Source organism: Scyliorhinus canicula, chromosome 6 (genome assembly GCF_902713615.1).
Source record: "Scyliorhinus canicula chromosome 6, sScyCan1.1, whole genome shotgun sequence".
NCBI lineage: Eukaryota > Metazoa > Chordata > Chondrichthyes > Carcharhiniformes > Scyliorhinidae > Scyliorhinus > Scyliorhinus canicula.
Genome location: NC_052151.1, coordinates 43,983,037 through 43,996,965, shown reverse-complemented (window position 1 = coordinate 43,996,965; position 13,929 = coordinate 43,983,037). Strand labels below are relative to the sequence as shown.

At 44.8% G+C, this 13,929-nt stretch overlaps 1 protein-coding gene across 4 annotated transcripts in view; it reads left to right on the top strand.

Moving 5' to 3' along the window:
• The window catches only part of prdm1a (PR domain containing 1a, with ZNF domain), a 114,452-nt gene extending 101,066 nt beyond the window's left edge, over nt 1-13,386 (top strand). For all 4 annotated transcript variants that reach the window (XM_038799248.1, XM_038799249.1, XM_038799250.1 and 1 more), the window contains 3 exons: nt 6,902-8,010; nt 8,767-8,895; nt 12,217-13,386. In XM_038799248.1, coding sequence (XP_038655176.1) covers nt 6,902-8,010; nt 8,767-8,895; nt 12,217-12,792 — 1,814 coding nt within the window. In that variant the 3' untranslated portion in view covers nt 12,793-13,386. The remainder of the gene's footprint in view (nt 1-6,901; nt 8,011-8,766; nt 8,896-12,216) is intronic.
• Nucleotides 13,387-13,929: the final 543 nt, after the last annotated feature.

Sequence of the window (13,929 nt, the reverse complement as noted above, 5' to 3'; positions counted from 1 at the left end):
CAGGGTAGGTGGATTAGCCACACTAAATTGCCCCTTAATTGTAAAAAAAAGAATTTTGTGTACTCAAAATTTAAGAAGAGACGTTAATAATGTTTGATTTCCAGTTATCCGATTCCCCTGAATTCATCTACCCTCACCGCCCAACTCCACCTACCCCCACTTTCTGGCTTTGTATTACCAGACAATGTAAGGGATTGGTCAAGATGTGTTAGGTTGAATCAAGAGATAGTAAAGTGATATATGTCTTTGTTTTCTTTAAATGAAACATTGGAAACTTTCATTTCTTGCCTGCCCCCCCCCCCCCCCCCCCCCCCCCTCTGGCCACGGATAAAAGTGGCAAAGATATGGCAATTCTGTAACCTTAGGAGCATCTACATGGGGGGATCTACCTGTGGTGTAAAACCCTTGAGAAAGCCTGTGCTTAAACTACACAGATAAGAGGATTGCAGCAGTCCCTGTTTACGAGTTACTTGTACTTTTATTACTGTTTCAGTCAGTGCTTGTCTGTTAAACAAGCTGGAGTAATCTACTCGACTAGCATCTAATCTCCTGTGGCTGCTCTACTTCTGAATATGTGCCCTTTTATTTTGCTCTTCAGAACTGAGTGTGGGGCCCACCCTGGCATTCCTTAATTTAGTATCAAATGTGATTCAGCAGAATTAAGAGACAAAATACCACGTGTGTAGCAGCTGTACTTCCGTGTCGGAGGCATTCCCCGCCCACAGATGCAGACCAACTTATACTTTCTATAATTGTCCATTTAACTCTTTGCATACGGCATTTGTCTTAACCATGCAGGCTTCTATTTTCCCCTAAATCGCAGCAAAAGGAAAGTTACCTAATGATCTGGGAAGGGAAGAGAGAGACGATAGTTGATGGGGAGGGCTGGGAGATTGGGAGCAAAAATGAGCCATACTTAATATTGAAGCCCAACAGTCATTTAGATTGATGCTGTGGTTGAAACGAGGAGCATTCTAAAAGGCTACACTGACCAGCAGAAAAGTCTGTTTCACAGAATGTGGAGGAGGGACCTTCTGAGAATATTCCCAACCTCTGGTCTCTCACTTCTGTATTGAGATACAGGGTATTGTCTCGAAAGCTGCAGCATTTCTCCGTATTCTCCCATTTTCTGCGGGCTTTCTGCCTTGATAAAGAAAGTGAAGCGGAACGGCAAGATAACTGAATTCTGCCCATCACTTATTGAAGGAATGCTCTATTTTACACTTGATTTCTCAAAATATAACTGCATTTAAGGACAGTTGCAGAGAGCTCCCATCTTGCTGGTGTGGTGTTTCAGATGACGAGAAGCATGCCATTACTCTCTCATCCTCTGAGCCTATTTTGAAGCAGTTTTTTAAATATCTGTGCCCTTTCCCCTCCCCCCCCCCAACTCAGTTGGCCCGCCGTGGGGTTCACCGACAGTTTATTTTCCGGTGCAATGACTGAGAAAAGTTCAATGACTACTTGAACTTCCTGCCTGCCAAGCCCTATTTGAGAGATAAATATCTCCCTGATAACCTTCTATTTATTTTTGTCTCACAGCCCGAGGAAGCCAGATCGTGCTATCTGTGCTTACTATCAGCACCTTGCCTATAGTGTCCACTCACTGCTGTTTGTTTAGCGCTGGCAGAGCAGAGAGGCATTGATTGCTAGAGCACAGCAGTCGTCCATCATTATGCCTGAAATTTAAGCACATTCATCCCTGGCTTCCAAAATCACTTTGTCTGGCAGCTCGGGGATGTCAAGTTAAATGGCAGCTGGGGCATGCATCCTTACTTAAAACAGGTGATTGTGACAGGTTTGGTATTGATGGAAATGGACTGCGAGGACTGTAAACACTGTACAGAAAGAAAACATTGAAGGGGATGAACTACTTGTTTTCCATCCCTTGTTGTCGGAATTTACCCAACGCAAAAAGAAAAATTGGCTGGAGCTGGTCTGCTCAAGGCACCCTCACCCCTGGTGGGTTTTCCTGCGGCAGAGGCGCCTTGCCATTGGCCGCTGGTGGTATTTACATGACTCGGCCATCCTGCCGTTGGGGGTGCCCTCAGTGAGGGTCGGCTTTGAAGATCCCTCCGACAGGATAGGGCGGGAAATCACCCCGCTCCCCCACCCCAGCACAGAAGAAGGCTATTCCGCTCATCATAACCGAGTTAGCCCTCTGAAAAAGCAAATCAGCCTGTCCCAATCCCCCACCCTTTCCCTGGATCGACTGATTGCAGAGCACTTTGAACTGTCTTAAAGGTGTGGTGAGGCCGCAAATTAATATTGCTATCCCCTACTTCTTGCTTTTTATGAATGACTAGAATATGACCCCTCCCCCCCCCAACCCCCCTACCCCCACAACGTTCAAGCGCTGATGTATTCCTGATCAGTTTTGATCTATGTTAAGCAGGTAGACTTGTTGGCCCAAAATGACCTGATCCTGTCAGCTTGACTCAGTGCAAGAACTGGCGGTCACGTTTTCAAAAATTTCCACGACAGGTTTTAAGTGCATCATCGAGGTTAATCTCGTCAGCTCTGTGATGTTCCGAGGGAGTGCTGCATTGTTAGAGGTGCCAGCTTGTTGTATGAGGCCTCACCTGTCATATCAGGCGGGTCAGTTTAAGGAAGGACAGGGCCAACCAACAGCCACAAAAACAGATTAAGGCAACAGTCCCCTCTGCCCCGAGATGATCTCTCATGTAAAATTAACACCTTTGCATACATTAGTGAGCGCAGGACAGAAAAGTTCATCGCCTAGAGGCACAGCAGATGGAAATTCAACTCGGCACACACCCTCCTCAGCACTGCCTATCTGCTTTGATCCTGTTTCCCCCATATCATTTTATATTCATCTTGTTCCTATACTTTTCCAAGTTATTTTTAAATGATCCTACAGTGTGTATAAAAAAAAGATTATTTTAATCTCCCCCTTCGTTCCTGGCGATAATCATTACTGAAAATCCCCATAATGCCAATTTGTCAGCTAGTGGAAATAATCCTTCGCTATTTACTCTGTCAAAACCTTTCCTAATGTTCAAAGTCCCTTCGCCTCCTCAGTTCCAGTTTTCAAAGCCTTTCTTGATCAATATAATTTGTTGTTTGTGGAGTAATTTTCGTGGATCTTTGCTCCTCCCTGACAGTTTGGTCTTATCTACACCGGGGAAGCAGAATGCGGATTGGGTGATCGTTTTGATCAGCCCTCGAGCAAGACCCTGAGCTTCCAGTCACCCGTCAGTTTAATTCTCTGCTCGCTCCCACTCTGCCCCTCTTTACCCTTGGCTCTGACACCGTTCCGGTGAAACTCAGCGGAAGCGCGATGAACAACACCTCATCTTTCACCTCAGCATTGAGTTCAACAGTTTCACATGATAACAATCCCTGTCATTTTTTTCATTTGGATGGCAGCTGTGGGCAATGATTCTGCTCTTGCCATTTACAATTCCTTCAACCCATTTTTGGCCTCTTTACCTAGCCCATTACCACCTTCTTTTTACCCTTGCACCATCATCCCTATAGCCATTTTATCACTCCTGCCCTCCAATCTCTTTTATTCTTTCCTCCCCTCTCCCTTTCTCTGCCTCTTTTCTTTTCTCTCATACAATCATCCACATATTGTCAGTTTATATGCACATGCCTTTATATTTTGGCAGATAATTTACCAAACTCGTTAATATAACAAAAGGTCCAGTTACTTTGGGGAGGAGGTGTGGTTGATAATAACCTTAACCTCCTCCTCACTGACTAACTGTAACAGGAATTTGTTGGGGTCCATTGTGCCCACATTATGTTGTAGTAATATTGTTATTATTAGTACTTCAGTATACACCTCATTGCATGTCTTCTGGGCATTTAAGAAAAAACTCTCAAAACTGGACTGTACTTCTATTTAAAATACTCGTGGGCAATGTGAAGGCTGAAGTAGTGGACAAGATTTTCACAGATCTGTCTGACTCTGGAGGCCTTTAAAAATGGTCGATTCCAAGATTCCTGCCGGCATTACGGCACGGGCAATTTTCACCAGCATGGGATAAGGGTAGTGAGTCGGCAGAAATGGCCGGACATCCATTTTTCCAGATTACCTCATTATAAATGCTTGGCTGAACTCCAAGACTCATTAAGCACAGGGTGGGGAGGAAATTAGTTAACACAGGTATAAGGGGAGTGTTTTTGTGGGTTGATTGTTATTTTTATGAAGTTATAGTAAGTTATCCATTCTTTGATCTATTTTTTTCAATGTCTGCATGTTTATTTGGACAGGAATAAGAGGGTTAAAGCCTCTCTTATTGAAACTATGAATGGCAGTGTCTGATTGATGCTTTTATAAGGTTAGTAAGAAGAAGCAGCATGGTAGCATGGTGGTTAGCATAAATGCTTCACAGCTCCAGGGTCCCAGGTTCAGTTCCCGGCTGGGTCACTGTCTGTGCGGAGTCTGCACGTCCTCCCCGTGTGTGCGTGGGTTTCCTCCGGGTGCTCCGGTTTCCTCCCACAGTCCAAAGATGTGCGGGTTAGGTGGATTGGCCATGCTAAATTGCCCGTAGTGTCCTAAAAAGTAAGGTTAAGGGGGGGGTTGTTGGGTTACGGGTATAGGGTGGATCGTGGGTTTGAGTAGGGTGATCATGGCTCGGCACAACATCGAGGGCCGAAGGGCCTGTTCTGTGCTGTACTGTTCTATCTTCTATCTTACAACACCAGGTTAAAGTTCAACAGGTTTGTTTCAAACACAAGCTTTCGGAGCAGGTGAGGAAGGAGCAGTGCTCCGAAAGCGCGTGTTTGAAAGAAACCTGTTGGACTTTAACCTGGTGTTGTAAGACTTCTCACTGTGCTCACCCCAGTCCAACGCCGGCATCTCCACATCATTTATAAGGTTATAAAAGCAGCAGTTGGGCAGCACGGTGGCGCAGTGGGTTAGCCCTGCTGCCTCACGGCGCCGAGGTCCCAGGTTCAATCCCGGCTCTGGGTCACTGTCCGTGTGGAGTTTGCACATTCTCCCTGTGTTTGCGTGGGTTTCGCCCCCACAACCCAAAGATGTGCAGGGTAGGTGGATTGGCCATGCTAAATTGCCCCTTAAATTGGAAAAAATGAATTGGGTACACAAAATTAAAAAAAACAAATAAATAATAGCAGCAGTTGGGGGCAGCACGGTGGCGCAGTGGGTTAGCCCTGCTGCCTCACAACGCCGAGGTCCCAGGTTCAATCCCAGCTCTGGGTCACTGTCCGTGTGGAGTTTGCACATTCTCCTCGTGTTTGCGGGTTTACACCGCTACAACCCAAAGATGTGCAGGGTAGGTGAATTGACCATGCTAAATTGCCCCTTAATTGGAAAAAAATAATTGGGTATTCTAAATTTAAAAATCAACAAATTAAATAAAAGCAGCAGGTTTTCCAAAACAGATTTCAGAATGGTGTTTTTTTTCTCATGAGCATTTCAAGACTTGCCACTGTTATTATATGGCTCATTGGTCTATAGTGCATACTGGGTGTGTGGGCATAATAATATAATAATCACTTATTGTCACAAGTAGGCTTCAATGAGGTTACTGTGAAAAGCCCCTAGTCGCCAAATTCTAGCGCCTGGTCGGGGAGGCCGGTACGGGAATTGAACCTGCGCTGCTGGCCTTGTTCTGCATTACAAGCCAGATGTTTAGCCCACTGTCCTAATCCAGCCCCATAAAATCCTGTGCAAATGTTTCTGTCCGGGCATGGAAGATGCAGAGAGGCACAGAGGTGACATTGGGGCACGGAGATGGCATGGGGCATGGAGGCAGCAGGGGATATGGAGGTAGCTTAGGGGCATGGTGTCACATGGGTACATGAAGGTCACAGAGGTGGCAGGGAGAGTGGATGGAGGGGTGAGGGGGTGTGAGGGTGACGGCCAGAAGCTCTAACATACAAATAGAACTAAGTCCCAGAGAACCAAAGTGGGCCTTCTAAACAGCCTGCTGCTCCTATTTCTTACATTACGTTCCAAAATGTTTCCAGGGTTGGTGGACCCGACTTCACCCGGCCTCTCTCCCCAGAGCTGAAACAGCGCATGCAGGGGCCATTTATATGGAGATGGATCTGGTGAGCTTCCTGTTTCGTTAGTGAAAATCTTTTTGATTTGATTTGATTTGTTTATTGTCACCTGCACCGAGGTACAGTGAAAAGTATTTTTCTGCGAGCTGCTCAAGCAGATCATTTTGTACTTGAAAAGAAAAGAAAAAGAAAATACACAAAAGGGCAACACAAGGTCCACAATGTAAATACATAGACACTGGCACCGGGTGAAGCATGCAGGAGCATACAGTCCATAAGTGTGTCATTAGGAGTCTGGTAACAGTGGGAAAGAAGCTGTTTTTGAGTCTGGTCGTGCGTGTTCTCGGACTTTTGTATCTCCTGCCTGATGGAAGAAGTTGGAAGAGTGAGTAAGCCGGGTTGGAGGGGTTGTGGATTGTGCTACCCGCTTTACCCAGCAGCGGGAGGTGTAGATAAGAGTCAATGGATGGGAGGCAGAGTTCGTGTGATGGACTGGGCTGTGTTCACTTTAGTGAATGGTTGTAGACTGGCTGGGCTGTGCTCTTGTTCCTGGTGATATCTGGATCTGTCGATTTAGATTACTGCTCGGGTCAATGGTCGTCAGTCTTTGGAAAGTAGTTCATTCAGGAATCAATAGTGAATTGACTCCCTGTGGCTTGGCACGGGGTTAGCTGTCTTTAAAGCATGTACACGGTGTCCGGCTTCCAGGACAGTGAAAGTATGGTGGTAATGACATTGCAAAACATACGTTAAAAAAATTTACCACTTCCTGATAATGCAGTTTCTTTAATAGATACTTTATCTTCTTCTCATTTAGTTAAACGCAGTGAAACAAATGTGAAATGCTGAGCAATATTGTTCATTTCCTGAATTTTATTTCCCTCTTGCCCTCCTGCTACAGAACAAAGACTTAAGGAAAAAAGATATGTGAGTGAGCTAAACGGCACAGTGAAGGTTGACAGCGTGACTCCCAAAAATCACGGTGGTGAGGAAAATACGATGAAGGAAAATAGCCAAGTACAGGCAATCCAACCATTGATGGCTCCAGGAAAAGAGATGGAGGACATCAACAAAAAGCACAGCCCAGACCGAACCTTCTTGCCGCGTGTTGTGTACCCAGTCAGACCTCACATTCCGGATGACTACCGGAAACCCAATCCTACTTACGGAATGGAGAGGCGCGGTTACGTCAAACAGTCTCCGATCCTGTCTTCAGGCACCTCCAGTCCATCGTCCAGAAGCAGCCCAGACCAAAGCTTCAAAAGCTCAACGCCACACAGCAGCCCGGACTCCCATATTTCCTCTTTGACACCTTCAACTCAGGAACACAAACAAGCCTTTCCTTACTTGGGTGGACCCTACAACCGTGAAGGATTGAACTCTCTTGCAGCCTACCCTGCGCCTAGTCATCTGTCTCCAACCTTCTTGCATTCCTACAATCCTGTTAACACTCAGTATTCCAGGTTCTTGTTACCTCACTACCCAGTTGGCTGCAATGGTTTGAATAACTTCACTGGCTTCAGTGGCATGAACAGCTTCAGCCTTCTTCCCAAAATGTACCCATTTTACAGCAGTCTTTTAGGAAATGGTGGCCTCTCCCAGCACATGTTCAACCAGACGGCGCTTCCCAATGCCTTACCCGGCGAAGGACCCCGAAGGCTTCTCCACCCCGAGCAGCAGAAAGACTTTCTTATACCAACGCGGAACAGCGCCTTTTCGATCGCTGGCTCTGCCGCCAGTCTGAAGGACAGGCCTTCAAGCCCCGGCAATGGTTCCCCGACGGCCGGTACAGCCGCCTCCTATTCTGAACACTTAATGCAACCCAAACCTACCTCAGCTGGCCTGATCAGCAGCAGCAATAGCAGTGAAGAAGCCATGAATCTCATCAAACCAAAGCGAAACCTTACTGGTTACAAAACACTCCCCTACCCTCTAAAGAAGCAGAATGGGAAGATCAAGTATGAGTGCAATGTCTGCTACAAGACCTTCGGACAGCTATCAAATCTCAAGGTATTTGTTGTTTAAGGATTATTTTGCCCCCCAAAAACCTTTTGAGTAAAGAATATGGAGCTGTTTTTTATTTTGAAAATAAAATGGCACACTAACTACAGTGTTCTAGCAAATTTTTACCCCCTTCAACCAATATCACTAAAAAAAATACAATTTCCTCATTTTATCATTGAAGTATGTGTGAGTTTGCTGCACACAATTTGATTGCTGCATCTCCTCCTACAATTACTTCAAATTACTTCATTAGCTATGAAGCTCTTCAGGATGTCCAGAGATGAAAAGACACTTTCTAAATTCAATTCTTTTTTTCTCTACCTTTGTTTTACTTTCTTCACCTTTCCAATCGTGATTTTAAGGCACACAACAGTGGAACTACAGATAATGTTTTGGGGGGAGTGGGGTGGGGATGGGGGGAGTTAGGCCCGAAACGGGCACTTAGAAAATCAACAGGCAAATTTTCACCGTGCCCATTTTTAAAGTTTCCATTGAGTAGGAAAATGATGCCAATATTTTCAATTTCGAACCGAGTTAAAGTGACAATGAGATGAGGAAATGGGGTAGGAAGATTGGCTGCGGTGCAAAATCACCTCACGATTTGCCCCGAGCCAAATCATCCCCTTGACGTTTTTCGAATAGATTCTATCTGCAAAAAAAGATCTTTTTCTTAAATCTGGAAGTGGTAACTGTGCTTTGTGGTGAAAGGAGCTGTAAATGGTGAAAGGAGTTGTAAATGGAGAACTTGTTCTTCCTTTCCAGGTCCACTTGAGAGTACACAGTGGGGAAAGACCCTTTAAGTGTCAGACCTGCAATAAAGGCTTCACACAACTGGCACACCTACAGAAGCACTATCTAGTTCACACAGGAGAAAAACCACATGAATGTCAGGTAAGGAAAGGATTTTATTCCTGTACTTTAAAAAAAAAACACTTTAAAGACATAGCAAACATAGAAAATAGGAGCAGGGACACGGCGCTGAGGACCCAGGTTCGATCCCGGTCCCGGGTCACTGTCCGTGTGGAGTTTGCATATTCTCCCCATGTCTGCGTGGGTCTCATCCCCACAACCCAAAGATGTGCAAGGTAGGTGGGTTGGCCACATTAAATTGCCCTTTAATTGGGAAAAAAATGAATTGGATACTTAAAATTTACTTTTTAAAAAATAAAATAGGAACACGTGTCGGTTATTTGGCTCCTCGAGCCTGTTTCATCATTCAATATGATCATGGCTGATGCTCCATCTGAACACCATACTCCTGCCCTCTCCCGTATCCTTTGACACATTTAGTATCAACAAATCTATCAGTTTCCTTCTTGAATATATTCGGTGACTTGGCCTCCACAGCCTTTTTTGGTAGAGAATCCCCAGATTCACCACTCTCTCAGTGGGTCCACCTCAACGTCCTTATATCCTGAGACTGTGAACCCTTGGTCTCGACCTTCTATCCAGAAGAAACATCATTCTTGCATCAAGTCTGTTTAGCCCTGTCAGAAGCTTATATGTCTCATTCTTCTAAACCCCAGTGAATACAGGCCTAGGCGATCCAATCTCTCCTCGTACAACAATCCTGTCACCCCCAGGAATGAATCTGGTGAACCTTCACTGCATTTCCACTATGGCAAATATATCCTTTCATTGGTAAGGAGACCAAAACTGCACACAACACTCCAGCTGTGGTCTCACCAATTCCCTGTACAAATGCAGTAAGAAATATTTGCTCCTGTTCACAAATTCTCTTACAGTGAAGGCCAACATACTATTTGTATTCTTAACTGCTTGCTGTATCTGCATGCTTGCTTTCAGTGACTGGTATACAGGGACACCAGGTTCATTTGTACATCAACGTTTCCCAATCATTATTTAAGTTCTACTCTGCCGTTCCTTTTTGCCAACCAAAGTTTTGTGTCATCAGCTAAGTTGGAAATATTACATTTGGTTCCATAATTCAAATCATTGGTGTATATTGTGAACAGCTGGGGCCCAAGCTGTGATTCCCACATACCCCACTCGTCACTGCCTGCCTCTCCAAAAAAGACCCATTTATTCCTACTCTCTGTTTCTTGTCTGCTAACCAATTCCTAATCCACGCAAATGTATTACCTCCAAACCCATGCACTTTAATTTTGCACATTAATCTCTTAAATGGGACTTCATCAAAAGCTTTCTGAAAATCAAAGTATACCACATCCACTGGTTCACCCTTATCTACTCTGCTAGTTACATTCTCTAAAAAAAAATTAGTAGGCTTGTCAAACAATGAGGTCCCTTTCATAAATCCATGTTGACTTTGTGTAATCCTGTTGATGATTTCTATTGTACGAGACTCTAGCATTTTCCCCGTTACTGATGATAGGCTAACCATTCTGTAATTTCCTGTTTCCTCCCTCCCTCCTTTTTTAAATAATGGGGTTAATTTGCCCCCCCTCCAATCTGCTGGGACTATTCCAACATTTTGGAAGATGGCAACTACTGCATCCACTATTTTTATGGTCACTTCTTTTGGTACTTCAATGACTAAAATATTAATTTTCTGAAATGTTTAGGTCTGATGTGGAGTAAGTCAACTCCCATCTTTCTAGACCTCCACTAATTTGATGCAGTGTGCCTGTCGCAAAATAAATGCGATGTTGGGGAATTGCTGAAGTTTATTTTAAGTTCACACCACTGATAGGTCATTGACGCACCAGATGTGATGGTGTCTTCGTTGCACTTCACACGTCCTGAAATCCCGTCATGCTTAATCTGTTGCCTTGCACTTTCAGTCACTTTCACAATGTACTGACGTTACTATTCGTACTGTTTTTGACAATAAGGTCTGTGGCTCTTTAAGGGCACTAAAGGGTCATCCCACACTCTGTTGAGTGTTCTCCTGTTTTTAGTAATGATTAGAGTGCAAATCACCCACAGAAGGTCATCATTTCAGACAGAACCTGTGAACAGCGATTAAAACTGAAAGCTTTTGCAGTTCAGGATTGAATCATTGTCCTCAATAGATTTTGCTTCTGATCCACTTTGTATCTCATCTCGCTGCTGACGAAGATATGATTAAGCAATAAAGAGCATGTAGTAAGTAGCCGTGGGTTGTGCCCACGGGGAAGCAACGTGATGAATAAGAACAGTAGTTTTTCAATTAAGCCAATTTTTTAAAGGGACAATTTAGCACGGCCAATCCACCTAACCTGCGCATCTTTGAGGTTGAGGGGGTGAAATCCACGCAAACAAGGGGAGAATGTGCAAACTCCACACGGACAGTGACCCAGAGCCGGGATCGAACTTGGGACGTCAGCGCCGTGAGGCAGCAGGGCTAACCCACTGCGCCACCGTGCTGCCCAATTAAGCCAATATTCTGTGGCATAATGGGACTAATGATCTTTCATAAATCAGTTGCCAGAGGAAACAATTAGGGATGCGATACGGCGGACTTGAGTTAAAGTCCGCTAAATGGCATGTTTAGCGGGGTGTTTCTCGGTGGCTGCAGTGCCAAGAAACACCCAGCTATTCAACAGTACATTGCCGGGTTTTCCTTTGGCCTCAGGGAGAGGCTGGCCAGCAGGAAAGGCTCCGCGCAGATCAATGCGCCATTTTGATCGGCTGCCCTGATTTTCTGAACCACCTCCGCGCCCCCACCATGGCATCTGGATCCACTAATAATAATAATCTTTATTGTCACAAGTAGGCTTACATTAACACTGCAATGAAGTTACTGTGAAAAGCCCCTAGTCACCAAATTCCGGCACCTGTTTGGGTACACAGAGGGAGAATTCAGAATTGCCAACTCACCTAACAGCACATCTTCCGGGACTTGTGGGAGGTAACCGTAGCACTCGGAGGAAACCCACGTAGACACGGGGAGAACGTGTAGACTCCACACAGGCAAGTCGGGAATTGAACCCGGGGCCCTGGCGCTGTGAAGCAACAGTGCCGTCCTTCCTCTTCTGGGGTCCTCGAGCCCCTCCCCCTCACCCCACCTCTTATGGGCAAGGCCACCGCGGGTCTGGACCCTGGCACAGGTAACCTGGCACCTTGACATTTCTGATCTGGCATCCTGACAGTTCCTGAACAATCATTCATTTGCAATGAGTTTAAGCTGTAACGTGACAGTCGCTGATAATCATATTTAATGTGAAGCTGAGTTTTATTTATTTAGAGAGAATGAGTTTGATTTGCCTACTGAGAATTTTCCTTTCTTTTCTCATTCTCCCTGCACAGGTTTGCCACAAACGATTCAGCAGCACGAGCAACCTGAAGACCCACCTACGGCTACACTCGGGTGAGAAGCCTTACCAGTGCAAGCTGTGCCCGGCAAAGTTCACCCAGTTTGTCCATCTCAAGCTGCACAAGCGCCTGCACACTAGGGAGCGCCCTCACAAATGCTTCCAGTGCCACAAGACCTACATTCACCATTGCAGTCTGAAGGCTCACCTCAAAGGAAACTGCCCGGTTGCCCCCGGCGCTGGGCGGTCCCTGGAGGACCTGAACCGCTTCAATGATGAGATTAATAAATTCGACATCAGCGACAGTGCAGACAAGCTTGACGACTTGGGGCATACCGATGAGGTGGAGGCGGTTGTGGAGAAGCAGATCTTCAGCATGCTGAGGAGGGAGGTGGAAGAGGCAAGTTTAAAGAACCCTTTCCAAAGGAGCCTGGGGAGCAGCCTCCTGTCCTCCGGATGCAATTTGTACGAGAGTTTGGAGATTCCAGTCCTGAAAATGTCTCACGGGAGCCCACTACCTCTCGTGCCCATAAGAGTCAAGCAAGAAACAGTTGAACCTATTGACCCTTGAGACTAGAAAGATGCAATGTGTTTGTGACTTAGGGAGCCATGGTGCCTGTAGCTTTCAGATGTACATAGGTATCTGCAGTGCTGCAAGATAGACTGACTGATTTTCCCTCAGAGCTGTCCTCGCCATGGCAGGGAATCTCTCCATTCAACTCAGGGCATCTTAAAGTATTTGGCAGAACTATGACAAGCCTACCAAAAAAGCTTAAAGACAGTAATTTTAAGCGGAATTATTTTTTCAGAGTAGTCAATAATTTATTACGCAATTTAGTTTGTCAAGCAATACCTGAAAATGATGTTTACAATGACCGTGTTAATCATTGTAATCAAATATTGAAATGTTTTATTTTTTATCTTCTCTGTTGCCATTCTTTGTAGATACTTAAAAACTGCATTTTTATTCCTGTAATGTTAACAGGATCCTAATGGGGAAAGAAAAAGACCTGTCACTTAAATTGGGACATTTGAAATAGTTTTGCAAAAATACTGTTGCAATATTGTTTATTGCCAAAGCAGGACGTTTTATAAATTAAGTCATGTGTCTTATTGTAATCTTTTATCTCACTTTCCCTTACATTCTCTCTTTCCCTTCACTCCCTCTGTTCTTTCTCTCTTCCCCACTCTCTACCACCCCCCCCTCCCCCCCTTCCCATCTCTGTCTCTCTCTCTCTCTCTCTCATTCTGCCTATTCCTCAGTATTTCTGTTTTCAGTGAATTGTAGATGAGATTGTAAAGCTGAACAACAGCTACCTCATTGTCCAGTAGTGCAGGGAGCAAGAAGAAAGTAAACTGGATAGGATTTGTTATGTCTTGCTTACTGATAATGTAGCAGCAATATTTGTCTATTTTAAAAAAAAAAATTTTTTTATAAAACAACTCTAAATCATGGACCGAATATTAAAATCAAAGGCGGTCTTGACTTTTTTTTCCAAACAAGGATATACTGGCCAGGGAGTCCTCACAGCTGTAACCAGCACAGTTTGGGAGAGGTTTAAGGAGCTGGGCTGGGCTTATATATTTTTTTTGTGTTGGCCGGTTTAATGCAAACTGAAGCATCACTACTCTTATCACTGGATACACTTTATTCTTTTTTAACTGTAATGCTTCTGTGTTGTGTTTGGTTTTGATTTTGTTCACCAGG